The sequence below is a fragment of the Vombatus ursinus genome, unplaced genomic scaffold, assembly GCF_900497805.2.
Source record: "Vombatus ursinus unplaced genomic scaffold, bare-nosed wombat genome assembly UNPS02006874.1, whole genome shotgun sequence".
Taxonomy (NCBI): Eukaryota; Metazoa; Chordata; class Mammalia; order Diprotodontia; family Vombatidae; genus Vombatus; species Vombatus ursinus.
In genome coordinates this window covers 10,013,355-10,027,671 of record NW_020946652.1, presented here as the reverse complement: position 1 = coordinate 10,027,671, position 14,317 = coordinate 10,013,355, and the positions used below count along the sequence as shown (strand labels likewise).

Sequence of the window (14,317 nt, the reverse complement as noted above, 5' to 3'; positions counted from 1 at the left end):
TGCCAGGCCAGGACTCATTCCTCTGCTGACCAGCCCTACTCCTCACAGACTTCTTCCTGGCCTCAAGCCTTCCTCTACCCCCTGAACCTTCCTCACATGGCTCCTTGTTCAGTCCTAGGGGCCAACTCTAAATAACCCTGTCATTTCCTTAAGCCTTCTCTTGCCTAGGCCCAGCTCACTGTGCTGCTCTCCACGAGCCATCGCCTCTCAACCCCAGGCTGTCCTCCCTCTCCCCTGTCCTGGACACTGTCTGGTTTATCCCTTGTCCTTCCTTTACTGCGGCCCCAGTGAGTGGAACCAGAGTGGAGAGAGTGAGGTTAGCTGCCAGCCCCTCACTTGTGGTCTTTCCTTAAGCCACCTAGGGGAATCCCTTTGGGGATGTCTGAGGGATGGCATGCTATCCTCCTGACTCTTGCCCACCATCCCTTTCAGATGCATCAAGAGAACATTCTGACTGTCACCTCATGGCAAGGGCCCCCTTCTGGAGCCACCTTGGCCCTTGACTTACATCACGACCAGCTTCACCAGGAGCGCCATTGACGCCAGGGTTACCCACGGCACCAGGGGGACCTCGAGCTCCTGCAGGACCAGCGATGCCAAGAGGACCGGGCTCACCCTGAAAAGGCAGAAAAGTGCACTGTGAATCCACTAGCGAACAATACGCCCCTTTCAGTTGATGGTGAGGAGCAAGGAGCCAGCTGGGTGAGTGGCCCCTGGCAGCAGGAGCTGGACGTGGGGCTGGCACTTAGTGGCGCATGGCTGGGATGGGACATCTGGTGGTGGGCACACATCTGAGTCAGGGGAGGGATTCAGTTTCTGTGGACCTGACCCCACCCTTGGGTTAAAGATGCCAGGTCTTCCACTGTAATGGAGGAGAGGCCAATTCCCTTTTAGGCTGGCGTCTACACAGAGCCAGCAGGAAGGATGAGGAAAGGGCCAGAGGGAGACAGGGAGCGAAGGAGCAGATTGACCCTTCAGCCGATGTCTCTATGTAAGTCACTGCCACTACTCACCAGGGATCCAGAGACCCCAGGAAGACCACGCTCTCCTCTTGAGCCAGGCAGGCCAAGGATTCCAGGAGCGCCAAGAAGCCCTTGAGGACCTGAGGAGCCGGGAGGGCCCTGGAGAAAAGGAAGGATGCTGAATGCTGTGGCCAGGCTGGGTGCTGCCCATGCACCCGAGGCCTGACTGGCTGGAGATGCTGCACGATTCAAGACCTGCATCCCTGTACATGGGCAGTTGGGCCATCCAAGGGCTTAGGCTTTCTACAAACAGGCCACCCCGGCCCTTCTAGTATTAGCTGAGAAGGTGGCCAGCAGGCCTCTGAGAGATGTGTGCTCTGCGCATTGGGTCATTTTAGGGGATGCTGGGATGGCACTTACGGTAGCGCCAGACTCTCCGGGAGGACCCTTCTCTCCAGCGAAGCCAGGGGGGCCAACAGCACCTGTCTCTCCGGCCCGGCCAAGGGGACCTTGGTCACCACGAGGACCACGAGGGCCTTCTTTTCCAGCAGCACCAGGGGGGCCGGGAGGACCAGTGATACCCTGAAGGCAAGCAGAGAGGGTTACATCCTACCCCAAACCCATGGCTGTATGTGAGGGGCGGAGGGGGGAAGAGGACAAGGGCAAACCAGAATGGAGAAGGAAAGGGGCAAGTCACCCAAGGGGTAAGTCATGGGGAATCCCACTGAGAGATCTGGGGTGACTTCTAGGGCTTCCCTTGAAATGGGGAGCGGAGTACCCATATCTAATAAGGCCGTGGTGATTCACAGGTCAGCACAGGGGCTGGCTCCTGAGAGGAGGGGGCTGACACGCTGCAGCCACGGGCAGGCCACGGCAAGGCCTGGGGCCCAGGGCAACTTTGGGAGCCTCTCGGCATCCCCACCCTCCCACTTTGTTCATTGTCTAGGTGCCAAGTGGGGCATTCAGAGGATTTCCTGAAGCTCCCACATTGGAAATGCCAGCATAGGATTCCTTCTCCTTACTGCCTCTGCCCAGGACTGGATCCTTGGCTCTTGCAGAGGAGCTCGGGGTTGGCATTGCCAACTCTGGCCACAGAGGGGCAGGAGCGCTAGTCTTGGATGCATCTGACCCACAAATGATTCTGACTTTCCTTTGAACAAACTAGGGGTTGGGGGACAGTGCCTCCTGATAAGGAGCAAAAGGAGTGTTTGCTGGGGATTAAACCTGTCACCTTCCACATCCCCGATTGATTCTCTGCTAGGTTTTCTTAGCAGATTGTGATATTCTGTGCTATGCTGGGGGTGGACAGGGCGGTCGCTAGTTGAGACATATTCTAGCCATCCAGGCACATTTTTTCCTCTTGGATCTATCCAGGAGTTGGCAAGGATTTACTCACAGCAGGGCCAGGGGATCCAGTTCTTCCAGCAGCACCAGGGAAACCAGTTGCACCCTAGGAAGCAAGCGCATGAAAGAAAGGTCAAGGTTAAGGCCAGGGTCAAGGTTGATGGTTACTCATTATCGAGCTAGGGGCTTGGGGCATTTCTCTTTTAAGTTCCCCGGAGTGGTGACCAAGGTCACGGTCTACCAGGTATGATTGGATGGGTACCCCAAAGACTTCCCACACCTCCATCCCCCTTTCTAACATGCTTTTGCACTAATTCCAGCACTTTGGGGGCACCGAGGGAACACTGGCTGCACTTTTGTGAGACAGGTGTGAGCCAGGCTGCCTGAAGCCTCCTATCCCAGGAGAGGGGCCAGTGCTGATGATACCTCTCCCCCAGAGGCTGGAAAATGGGGGAGGAAGCTCAAGATGCCCTGGAGAAGGGGAGCCTGAAGAGGGGGTGGAGAGGCAGAGGGAGGTCTGCCAGACTTGGGACACAAGAAGGAACATGAGCCCAGGTCCTCACTCCCATGTGGGGAGCTCCACTCCAGCACCAACCACAAGAGCACAGGTGTGCAGGATGTGTCTCTGTGTGTCTTCCTGTCCCCTGTCCCAACCCCCTAGAGTGTCACCTGCCATCTACAGACCACACAGAGGACCACGGTTTACTTCAAGGACTTACAGGGGGGCCACCATCACCACGACCTCCAACAGGACCAGGGGGGCCATTGGGACCCTAGATTGGGAAAGGAAGAAGAGGAGCAAGAGTCAGAGGGGCCCCTGACAGTCGCCCTTCCGTGGAGTCAGCCTCTGGTTCAGGAAGACTTCCCACTTGAGCTCTCATGCGTGGCATTTGGTGAGATCTGCCCTGTTTTAGAGGCAGGCCACGGGAGATCAGCTGAGGAAGCTGAGGATGGCGATTCGTGTAATGGGGAGTCTCTGTAACGTTTCTCTTTCTTTGGCTAGATCTGGGCTGTTTGAAGGGATGTTTACCCTTCTCCCTTCAGGTCAGGCTATACCTAAATCATCAGAGGCATCTGGGGGTCCTAGAGGTGGTCCAGCTTCAAGACTCTAAGACCCCAGGCCAGCCACTCACCCTGTCTGTACCTCAGTCCCTTCCTCTGTGAAATGAGAATAGTATGACTTTGCTCCTCATCTCATGGCATCCTCGTGGGCACAGGTGTGAGTGAGCTAGATGACTGGTGTGTGTAGACATTGCTGAGGGGAGGGATTGGGCTGGAAATCCACCCCAGACCCCTGGACCCATTCCACTTGACGTTATCTCTACTTGGGGCTGTCTTCACAGGAAGAACTCAATACAACTGGTGGATGGAATGGTCTATGGGCCCTTCCCAGGAAATCAAGCCATGCCAATGGATGGCCTTCCATCACTGGTGTGGGATAGTGCTGGGCTGACCAGTGAGGGTCACTCACCGAAGGGCCTGCTGCACCCACAGGGCCAGTGGGGCCAACAGCACCATTTTCTCCCTTGGGTCCTTTGGTTCCGCGTTCTCCCTTTGCTCCAGCTTGGCCAGCAGCACCCTAGGGGAGAAGAACCATTGGAGTAGTGAAGCCTCTACTCTGCCCACTCCCCAGCCTGGCACCCACTCATGTAGATTAGCCCCGTACTCACAGGAGGGCCAGCAAATCCATTGGGGCCAGCGGGGCCAGCCTCTCCACGATCACCCTAAGTGGAAGAAGGGACGAGAAACATTTTTAGACATTGGGTCAGACATTGGCTCGGTCTCACAGTTTGACAAAACCAAGTGTGGGGCTACTTACAGGAGCACCTCGGGCACCAGTGGGTCCAACAGGACCAGCAGGACCAGCTTCACCCTGGAGGGACCAAAGGCAAGTGGTCAGTGAGTGTGGCCAGGAAGCAACAAAAGGTGATGGCGGCCATGTCTGGCAAGCTGCCGCAGCAATGAAAATGAGAGCTCGGGGAGGGCCAGTTACAAAGAGCCCAGGGGAGGCAGACAGAGGATGGTCCGTACTCCACCATCACCCAGAGCTTGTGTCAGGGGGAGGGGCTGCTGCTGCTGGCCTGTGTCTTGTCACGGAAGAAGCCACAGGCTTCAGGAAAGACGAGTCCAGATGGAGGTGGATGGACTGCCTGGTGCAAGCTTTTGGGTCCACTAAATGAGGCCTGGGGGCGGGTGTGTGTGTGTGTGTGTGTGTGTGTGTGTGTGTGGCATCTAGAGATCACTAATTGGCTGATTCATAAGCCAGCTCATTCAGCTGAAACTTGAGAAGCCAGAGTGTTGTGAGATACTGAATATGGAAAGTTGGTAAACCCACGGGGGTAGGTGGTGCTCAGTGGGCAAACAGTGGGAAAAATGCTACTGTTGGTGCCTGGCTATTCTAGGAGGCAGAGCAGGGCTTCAAGTGGGGTTTGCCCCAAGCTGCCATAACTGCCTGGGCTCTACCTAAGAACCAGTGCGCTGCTCGGAAGGAACTCATGCTTACCCTCTCGCCTGTGGCCCCAGCAGGACCCGGGGCACCCACTGCTCCAGGTGCTCCCTAAAGAAAGAATGAGAAAAGGATCTTACTCACCAGTTACCGCTCCCCATTGTCAATGAACACTCCCCTCTTCCTCCCCCTCCCCTCCTGTCCTCCTCTTCCTCCTCCTCCGCCTCCCCCCCTCCTCCCTTCTGTCTCTGTTATATTGACCCATGGCCTCCCTCAGCTCCAGATACAAGGACTAGTGAAGCCGTTAGGAGAGGGCCCCAAGGATTGAGGCCATGGAACACTGCAAGGGATGCAGGGGCTCTGGGAGCCCTCCTTCCCCTCTCCACGCAGGAGGGTCTGCAGTCGAAGCACACTCCAGCTTGAGGGCAGGGTCAGGAAAGTAACCCTTGTACCTCTGGGACCTTTCCCTGGGGTCTCCTTGCTGCAGAGTCTTACAGTGACCCCAAATTTGGCAGCAGGAAAAACAGGACCCTCAGGTGTGAGTCTCAAAAGCCCCAAGTCCCCATCTCTGCTCTCACAGACCCCAACAAAGCGAATGGAAAACCTGGAAAAGGTCACATTGCCATCTTTCTTTGGATGACAATAGGGTCTGCAGTCTGGACCCCTACTTAGTGGACTGAAACTTTCAGGGCAACTCAGGGACTGACTGAACCACTGGCTGAACTTAAAGTTCTTCTGGTCCACTGGAGCTGTCCCCAGCCCACACTGCTCACATCTGCACTGCCCAGTGTAAACCTGGGCCTGAAGTGTCCATTCCTCCAGGGATGGGAGGGGAAAGCCCTGGCTGCTCTGACCACCAGGAGCCCCGGTCTGGCAGAGCGACTACATGGGAGGTGTCCCTTCCATGGCCCACTGTGGGCCGCATGACCACTTTGGTGTCTGTGGTGAAGAGGACATTTGTTCAGCCCCAGACCGGCTGGGCGAGATGGCCAGTGAGGTCCATTCTGGTAGACCACCTAGGGATCGGACGCTGACATCCCGTGGTGCGAGAGCGTGACTCTCTGCACCCTCTGAGTAGAAGAGGCTGCCGCCCACAGTGAGCATCACCCTCACCCACAGTAGGCGTCTTTCCCAGAACACCGCAGTTTGAGTCGCCACTCAGGGCCAAACTTCCTGGTGGAAGCCTTAATATCAGCCTATCCTAACTTCCAAAGGCCTGTAGCCATCAGCTTGTGCTCAGCGGTGCTTGGTAACAGCTTGACTAGCAAAGGAAGACACTGGCAAGCTGACATTCTTTGTCCAGCAGGATTCCAGAGGCTAGAAACTGTTGGTATCCATCAGTGGGGCACTCAAAGGACAGTGTCCTCTGACTGGTCCCAGTCCTTCTCCTACTAGCTCCTTTGCCAAGAGAGCCAGGGGAAAGGAAGCTGAACTCACCCGAGCGCCGTCTCTGCCTGGGTTACCGAAGTCACCTCTGGGACCAGTTTCACCCTGGAAGCAGAAGAAGACCATGTGGCTACCTTCCCTTGATGGTTTTGAGCTAAAAACTGACCCAAAAGGTGCCGGAGAAGACAGGAACACCACCCTGGATTGTCAAAGATGTTGGCAACGTCTCCATCACCCAGGTCACCCTGGGGCATTGAGAGAGGCAGCTGGAGGCCAAGGTCCTCTTGTTCTTCATCTCTTCCCTCTGAGCCCCTCTGGCCCAGTCCTGGCGCCACTGACTCCAACTGACTCCAACTGAGGGAAGTCTCTCTCCTCCCCTGGGGGGCAGACCATGCACTCTTGGTCCACAACAGTCCTCTGCCCTGCCCACAGCACCACTGTGCTCCTACTCACCTTCTCTCCTTTGCCTCCAGGGACACCAGCGGCACCTCGCTCTCCTGGTACTCCACCAGAGCCCGCGGGGCCAGCAGTTCCAGGGGCACCAACGACACCAGGCTCACCCTGCCCCCAAATAAAAGAAATGCTTAGTTCGTGGAGTGATAGGGTCACCCCGTCCCATGCCCAGGAGAGGCTAGAGGTGATGAAGCCTAGGTGTGGAGAGTGAGGGAGGCCCCATCTCCCATCACCTCACCCACTTCCACTGAGGAAGAAGGCAGAAATAGGAAGGCAGAGCCTGGGAGAGGTTCCTCTTCCCCCCAGTATTTGCCTAGGAAACCTTGCCAGGGTAACCCCTGTGAAGGTAGCATGTATAGACTCAGACACCCCTGCCATTTCCAGGCTCCCAGTTTAGTCTGTGCCTCACCCCAACTCCCAGGCAGCCAGGACTTCCCTCCCCAAAGGGAGTGGGGTGTGTGAGAGATGACTGGTGCTTTGGGAGAGGAACAAAACCTTTTCCCCCCAAGTCACAAGCATCATCCAGGTAAACGGTCAGGACAAATTTGGGAGATGTGAAAGTGGCCTGAGCCATTTTCTCCAGGGAAGTATTTACATGACAAAGAATTCAGGATTTGGCCTGGACTTCAAATTTAGCTTCTGCTTGGGTGAGTTGCTTCCCACCTACAGGCTTCAGCTTTCTTCTCTGTGGAATAAGGATATTCCTATGGCCCATGACAGGGCAGTTAGGAGGCAGAGTAGAGAGAGTGCTGGCCCTGAGTTCAAACCCAACTTCAGACACCTAGCTGTCTGACCCTGGGCAAATCACTTAACTCTGCCTCAGTTTCCTCATCTGTAAAATGAGCTAGAGAAGGAAATGGCAAGCCACCCCTGTACCTTTGCCAAGAAGACCCCAATTGGGGTCACTGAGAGTTGGACACAACTAATTAACTAAAAAAAATGGTCCCTTCCATAACTCTGTTGATGCCCAGGGGGAAGGCATTCATTGTCTCCTACCTTGTTGCCATCAGGACCTGGGGGGCCAGAGGCACCTCGGCTTCCGATGGAACCTGTAGGACCGACTGCTCCACTTTCTCCGGGGGGACCACGCTCACCCTGGAAGAGAGAGGGTATTGGGTACCCTGGCCACATTCTCTTTAGAAATGGCCTCGTCAGGGGAGACGGACAGGTCTGTACACTCCTTTGCCTGCTGCCTCAAAAGGGTGCTGGAAGAACTGACTTTCCAGGACCCTGACACTCAGCTCATCCCTTGCCTGATGAAAAGGAAGGCGAACCTCCAAGGCTCTGGTCAGCCAAGAACCAAGGCCAGAGTGCACAGAGACCATCTAGTCTCTGCTGTTGGCTCTTGGGTCCAGTATCAGGACACCTCAGGCCTCCTTACACTGTGGGGTCACCTATAGCTCAGCCGGTGCCCTTGGGAAGCCATTCATAGATCTTGTTTCTAACCTGTTCAGGGCAGATCTGCAATTTGAAGTTTCTTCTAAAAATATGAAGAAACTACCAAGCATTCTGTGCCTTTCTTCACAAGAGCTAGGCTTTAAAGTGTGGCCAGCCCAGCTCTGGGGAGGATGACAGCCTCCACGTCTGGCCCAGCGGGCTGGCATGTTGGCATCCACATTGGACACGGGAGGGGTGAACAGGCAGGCTGACCACCGGGGCCCACCATCTGTCTGAAGATGACTCCCAGTCCCTTCTGAGGGCACCCAAATAGGACATTCCCAAGGGATACTCACTCTCGGGCCAGCAGGGCCAGGGAGGCCAAATTCACCAGGGACACCCTAGAGAAAAGAAGGACGAGTAGTCAGTCCATTCACCCTCCTCAACACTCATCCAAGACTCCCAGAAGCCACCAGAGAGAAACCTTGTTTCCATGGGAAGAGAGGTCACCATGCCCACTTATGCCAATGCAGGCAGGGTCGGGTTGGGGGCTAGGGGTGGTGTATGTGTCCATATGTGTGTGAGAGGCAGGGCAGGGGCACCACTAAACCAAGTACTCACCCTTTCTCCTACTTTGCCACCTTCACCAGCAGGGCCTGAGGGTCCAGGCAGACCCTATACCAAGAGAAAGGCAGACCAAATGTTAATTATGATTGCATCTGGGGTCCTGGAGCTGAACAAGGAGGAACCCTGAGGCCTAGGGAGGGGGATAGATTTCAGCCTGTCTTACCTGGAAGCCTGGAGGGCCAGCGGGACCCTGTTCACCTTTTCCACCTTGGACACCCTAAAAGCCAAAAAGGGGAAATGTCATTTGTTCTGAACTGGAACGGAGGAGAAAATGCCATTCGGAGCCTCAGGCCCAGGAGAGCGGGCTGGAGCAATACTCACAGCAGGGCCAGGGGGTCCCTGAGCACCGTTGTTCCCATCGGGGCCAGGAGCTCCCTGTGGAAGAGCAGAGACACAAGATCACCTAAGGGCCAGAAGGCAGAAGGCAGTGCCCAAGCACGCCAAGAAGACCCTAGAAATGTGAGAAGCCTCTCTGAGTGGCCAGGTGGGGCAGGGTCCCAGCTCAGCCAGGGCCCACCTGAGGGCAGTAACTCTGGCCCATGTAACCCCGCTTTTGACAAGATCAAGGAAGGAGCCATGGTCTGCCCTTTGGTCCTTAGGCTCCCTGGACACCTTGGGAGTCCTGACTCCCTTCTGCACCAGCCTTGGAGAGGTGGGCTGGGGAATGGCCCTTGAGAGGGTCTTAGCAGAGCTCAGATGTAGCCCCTCCACACCTGGTTCCTCCCAGGACGCCAACCGCCTCTACTCCTTGGATCGCTGCCGGACCCTGACCCTGTGTAAACAGGTCAACTTAATCGCCTGAAGCACTTTCTTGGGGAGGGGAGTGGAACTCAGCCCCGGGTGTAGCATTTGCCAACAGGACACAGGCTGAGTGGGACCTCTGGCATCACGCTCTCCAGCCTGGTGGCCGGCCCAGAAGGACCATGTGATGCACCCTAACCCTCAGTGACACTGAGGGGTCCCTGTTCCCCCGACATCCTGGGGCCCCTCAAACTCACCCGAGCACCAGCGAGACCAGCATGTCCTTTGTCCCCACTTTTGCCAGGATCGCCCTGAAATAAGAGCATGAAAAGGAAAGAAACATGACTGTGGCCACCCACACTCAGGCAATAATTCCAGGTACATGCGTGCATGTAAACACGTGTCTCTGCATGATAGACAACCCCCTCTCACTTTGGTTCACTTTTGCTTTCTCTCCCATAGTGCCTCATTCACACGCTATGGCAGGCAGACACAGGCCCAGCAGGCATGAGCACTGAGGGCTTCCTGGAGCAAATCTATCAGGAGGCCCAGGCTTCAGGACAGTGGGTTTTGAGGATGTGGGGCAAGAGAACAGTGAAGGGTGTGTCTACAGGGGTCCCTGGGAGCCCAGAGTAGGACAGAGTGCTGGACAGGCCAGTGCCCATAAAGACATACAGCTCAAACCAGGAGGCCTTGGCTGTCATGTGTGTGAGGACTAGGCTGGCCCTGGCGCAAAAGAGTGGGGTGAGAGGGGAGGACACCTTGGGGCAGGTAAGACAAAGAGCGGGCCCAAGCACAGAGAAGCTGGGCCCAGTTGTGAGTGGAGGTCCTGAAAGCTTTGGGGCTAGGGTCTGGCTGGGGTCTGGAGGCAGAGGGCACGCCTGCCACCCTCCCAGAAGGGCATTCTGAGATTCAATGGAGGGCCAGAGAGGGCATGGTCACCGATTTCTCAGCCACAAGTCTTTTTTTGCTGGGCTTCAGTGAAGGAGTTCTCCCTGCTCCCTCTGAGGGCAGGGGCCTCATTTATGGGCCCATCCCTACTTCTAACCCTCAGAGCTACCCTGGCCCACAACGGCCACTTGACCCATTTTGGCCAAACAAATGAATGAAAGGCGTGCTGCCCTCACACTTACGGTAGGGCCTTTGGGTCCTGGGAAGCCAATGTTACCAGGTTCACCTCTATTCCCAGCAGGACCTGTGGGGCCAGGTCTGCCATCAGCACCAGGAAGACCCTAAAAGAGACCAAGGCACTTAGGACCTGGAGAAAGATCCCCCCCCCTCCACGGGCATCCGTTTGCTGGCTGTGGGAGGAGGAGTGAAGGGGGGCTGCTTCCTGCACCTGGTCCACTCCAAATGCATCGGGTTCTTCCAAAGAGGATGCAGGGTATCTCCACTCCCAACATGTGTCCCATCATGTGTGCACTGGGGACATTCTGTGGGACACTCTGGACTCTCAGTGTGCTGGTCACCAGGCTGAGAGCCTGGCATCCAAACTTGCAGGGGGAGGGGAGAGTGGATACTTACAGCAGGGCCTTCTTTACCAGTGGGGCCAGCATTTCCAGGGGAGCCAGGGAGACCCTAGCAATGGGAGAAGGCAGCTGGGTTAGTGCCTTAGCTTTGAGAGTGGTGTGGCATCTTTAATCTAGCTCCTATCTTTGGGAGGTCTTGGGGAAAGGAGCTGGAAGACAGCTGGGGAGGGATCTACACCTGCCTTCTCTGTCGCTGTCTCTCTCTGGGTTTCTGTCTGTCTGTCTATTGTAAGTGCAATGTAACTCACCTATTGGTCAGTAATGCAAAAAACTGCTAAGAGACATGTTAGATGTGCACATCTTTTCCCCTACATCAAACTCATTTTTTCAAATAATTTCTAAAATGTGTGCTGTGTTAGAAAGACCCTGGCCTTGTGAACCCTGACTCTGCCCTTGGCCAGGGTGACACTGGCCTGTTGTGGCTCAGAGACTCCCTAGTCTCAGCTCCCTCTCCTGTTAAAGAGTGAAGGGGCCGGGTCTCTGTGGGATGCCACATTGTGACAAAGAGGCCTGTCTGCTTCTGGTTCGATGAATTGCTGTCACCATGGTTACAGGGGACAGCTGTCTACAGAGAAGGCTGTAGCCAGACCCTGACCACTGGGCCATGGGCTCTGTTAGGAAGCTTGCAGCCCTCCCAGCTCCTGAGCCCCATGAAATGAAAACTTAGAATGCAATGAGGAGCCCCGCCCCTCCCGCAGATCCATGCAGCAACCCCCAAGGAGCCTTGAGAATGAGGTCGATAAGCTTTGGCTGCTGTGGGGACTTGGCTTGGGTCATGTGATCAGCCCAGAATCAGGACACCCCCATGAGGAAGAGCTGGCATCCAGGAAGCCACCAACTGGGCTTGGACAAAAATCCCTTTCAGAGCCCTGCCCTCTGCCCACATGCAGTGACCAAGTGCCTTTGGGCCCTTTTTCTCCTTTGGTCAGACGCAACAGAGAGCTTGCAGGTGCCAGGACAGCGCTGAAACTTACTCTGGGGCCCATGAGACCGGGTTCACCAGGCCTTCCAGCATCTCCATTGGGACCTCTGACTCCAGCAGGACCAGAGGGGCCTCGGTTACCAGGGGGACCCTGTTTAAAAAAGAGAGAGAGAGAGAGAGAGAGACGAGAGGTGAGGCCCACACTGTCTGACCAACTCTGCAGAGGGTGGGGTTGGCTTGTGGGGTGGTGGGCTAAAGGGAGTCTCTGGGGTCCACCTACCATGCCACCAGCTCGGCCATCAGCTCCAGGAAGACCCCGGGATCCGGGAACACCCTGCCAAGGAGGACATAAACTGGTCAGGACAATCCTGCCATGACAACCCTGCAAGCCGAGAGAACACAGAGCCCCCAACGCAGTCCCCCATCCCCCTCCTGAATCAAAGAATCCCCTAGGAGTGATCAGGTCTGGCAGAAAACAGCCTGACCCCGCCAGCCACATACCAGGCCAGTGAGTCACTGGCTTAGAAGCCGATTGCAAACAGATGTTTCTGTAGCTTAGTCCAGAAACTCACTCTAGGACCGACTTCCAAGGAGTTTCACAAGGCACCTACTCTGAGTCCTGGGGGTCCTGAGGGGCCGGTGGACCCTGGTTCGCCATTGGGTCCTCTCTTGCCTTCTTCACCATGGGGGCCAGGAGGGCCTGAGGGCCCGGCGGAGCCCTGTCTCCCACAAAAACAAGAAAGAAAAGGAGCAATTACACCACCTCTCAGTTGGGGGGGAGGGGGGAAGAAGGGCACCCCAACACCAATTAACAGCAGCTACTCACCGGCTCCCCCTTGTTTCCAGTTTCTCCTTTGGAACCAGCAGGACCGGGTTCACCCTAGAATCAAGCACACAGGTCACTGGACAAAGCTTCTGACAAGACCTTTGACCCAGGGAGCCATCCGGGGCAGACCAGGCAGGCTGCTCACTCTAATGGGGCACGGAGGATGTGCCAGGAACGAGAGATCTAGAAGGGGCTGGGGGGCACCGTGAGCCACCCCTGGCCCTCAAGACATACAGCGTTAGGCTGACCAGCTTGTCGTCCTAAAAGCCAGTTAGACAAAGGGTCGAGTGTACCAGAGATGGCCCCCGAGAGTGGAAAGATGGAGGGGGCAGTGCTGGCTTGGGGTGTGTGTACATGGGGGAAAGACGCTGAAATGATGCCACTCACCGCAAGCCCTCTAGGACCAGAGGCACCAGCAGCGCCAGCAGGGCCAGGGATGCCACGAGGACCAGGCAGACCAGGAGCACCAGCGACACCAGGGAGACCCTGCAGACACAGCCCGGAACGGCCAACAGTCACTCTCCTGATGCTGGCACTGAGCCCGCAGGAGACCCAGACCAGGGGCCCTGTGTGTGGATACTTACCGCAGCCCCCTTGGCTCCTGTGAGACCATTGGCACCAGGGTTACCCTAGGGAAGAAGAAGGGGACAGTGAGGCCTGGCCAACAGACAGCCCCATTCCCCTCCTGGGCCCCTCGGCCTCCCAATGCCTGGAAGGCCAGGATCGCTTACCACAGGACCAACAGGGCCAGTCGTGCCTGGAAGACCCAGCTCCCCACGAGGACCAGCAGGGCCAGCAGGGCCAGGATTGCCGACAGGGCCGAGTTCTCCCTAGGAGATAGAGTGCAAAGAGGACAGTGACCACCGAAGTCTTACCTCACTGACCAAGGATGACTAGGGAGGTGCTTCTAGATTTGAACCCTGGCTGGGGCGCTTCACTTGGGTCCCCTGCACAAATCCTCCTCCGGCTTCTCGTCCTTAATAGGGGCCACCGTGGGACCCTCTCCCTGCTCTGGGACCCTGCCTCCCAGGGGTCAGCAGGTCTTGGCCCAGGCCCACTGCTCTCGCCACCAACTCTGAGATCCAGATGGACTGACATCTAAGTGCTCTATACTGATAACTGGCCTTAGTTAAAGGAACTATTGAACAAAGCAGGGGGACAGAATTACATCAGTACATTTTAGGAAACTCCCCTTGATAAAGGGAACTGTGTTGGGAAAAAAGAGACCGCTTTGCACCTCTCTGTAAGCCGTGACCAAACAGAAAGAGCATCCTCACTCACCTTGGGGCCAGGGGCACCTGGGAAGCCAGGGGGACCAGCAGAGCCGACGGGACCCTGGGGAGACAAAGGAGTCAGGTCAGAGGCCTTTCAGGAGGCAGCATCCTCACTGGTCAAGAAGGCAGGAGCCTGTTTCTTGGGGCAATGACTTTTTAGTTTCTGGGCTAATCATGGTGACTCCATTGCCAAGAATGAGGGCCCAGCTTCAAAGGACAGCAGGGAGGAAAGCGTGGGCTCCCTGAGGGCACTGGCCATATCAAGAGCCAAGTCGGGACCCCTGCAGAGCTAGCCTGCAGAGAATGCTCTCCCTGGCATCACAGCCCTCTCCTCCTAAATTGGGGAGGCGCGGGCAGTAGGAGCTGAGCAGCAAACACATGGGAACAAGCCTGGCTTGGAAGCGACAGTGTTTTTCAGCCCTTGAAGACC

General features: G+C 56.3%; 1 protein-coding gene across 1 annotated transcript in view; it reads right to left on the bottom strand.

Moving 5' to 3' along the window:
- Window positions 1-14,317, bottom strand: part of COL1A2 (collagen type I alpha 2 chain) — a 32,968-nt gene that overhangs the window by 7,004 nt on the left and 11,647 nt on the right. The window contains exons 16-42 of the mRNA XM_027848776.1: window positions 13,895-13,948; window positions 13,345-13,443; window positions 13,198-13,242; window positions 13,001-13,099; window positions 12,614-12,667; window positions 12,399-12,506; window positions 12,068-12,121; window positions 11,840-11,938; window positions 10,861-10,914; window positions 10,470-10,568; window positions 9,594-9,647; window positions 8,917-8,970; window positions 8,759-8,812; window positions 8,590-8,643; window positions 8,325-8,369; window positions 7,588-7,686; window positions 6,592-6,699; window positions 6,190-6,243; window positions 4,810-4,863; window positions 4,126-4,179; window positions 3,977-4,030; window positions 3,778-3,885; window positions 3,026-3,079; window positions 2,359-2,412; window positions 1,383-1,544; window positions 1,014-1,121; window positions 509-616 (exon numbers count right to left, since the gene is read on the bottom strand). Of these exons, the coding sequence (XP_027704577.1) occupies window positions 509-616; window positions 1,014-1,121; window positions 1,383-1,544; window positions 2,359-2,412; window positions 3,026-3,079; window positions 3,778-3,885; window positions 3,977-4,030; window positions 4,126-4,179; window positions 4,810-4,863; window positions 6,190-6,243; window positions 6,592-6,699; window positions 7,588-7,686; window positions 8,325-8,369; window positions 8,590-8,643; window positions 8,759-8,812; window positions 8,917-8,970; window positions 9,594-9,647; window positions 10,470-10,568; window positions 10,861-10,914; window positions 11,840-11,938; window positions 12,068-12,121; window positions 12,399-12,506; window positions 12,614-12,667; window positions 13,001-13,099; window positions 13,198-13,242; window positions 13,345-13,443; window positions 13,895-13,948 (2,043 nt within the window). The remainder of the gene's footprint in view (window positions 1-508; window positions 617-1,013; window positions 1,122-1,382; window positions 1,545-2,358; window positions 2,413-3,025; window positions 3,080-3,777; window positions 3,886-3,976; window positions 4,031-4,125; window positions 4,180-4,809; window positions 4,864-6,189; window positions 6,244-6,591; window positions 6,700-7,587; window positions 7,687-8,324; window positions 8,370-8,589; window positions 8,644-8,758; window positions 8,813-8,916; window positions 8,971-9,593; window positions 9,648-10,469; window positions 10,569-10,860; window positions 10,915-11,839; window positions 11,939-12,067; window positions 12,122-12,398; window positions 12,507-12,613; window positions 12,668-13,000; window positions 13,100-13,197; window positions 13,243-13,344; window positions 13,444-13,894; window positions 13,949-14,317) is intronic.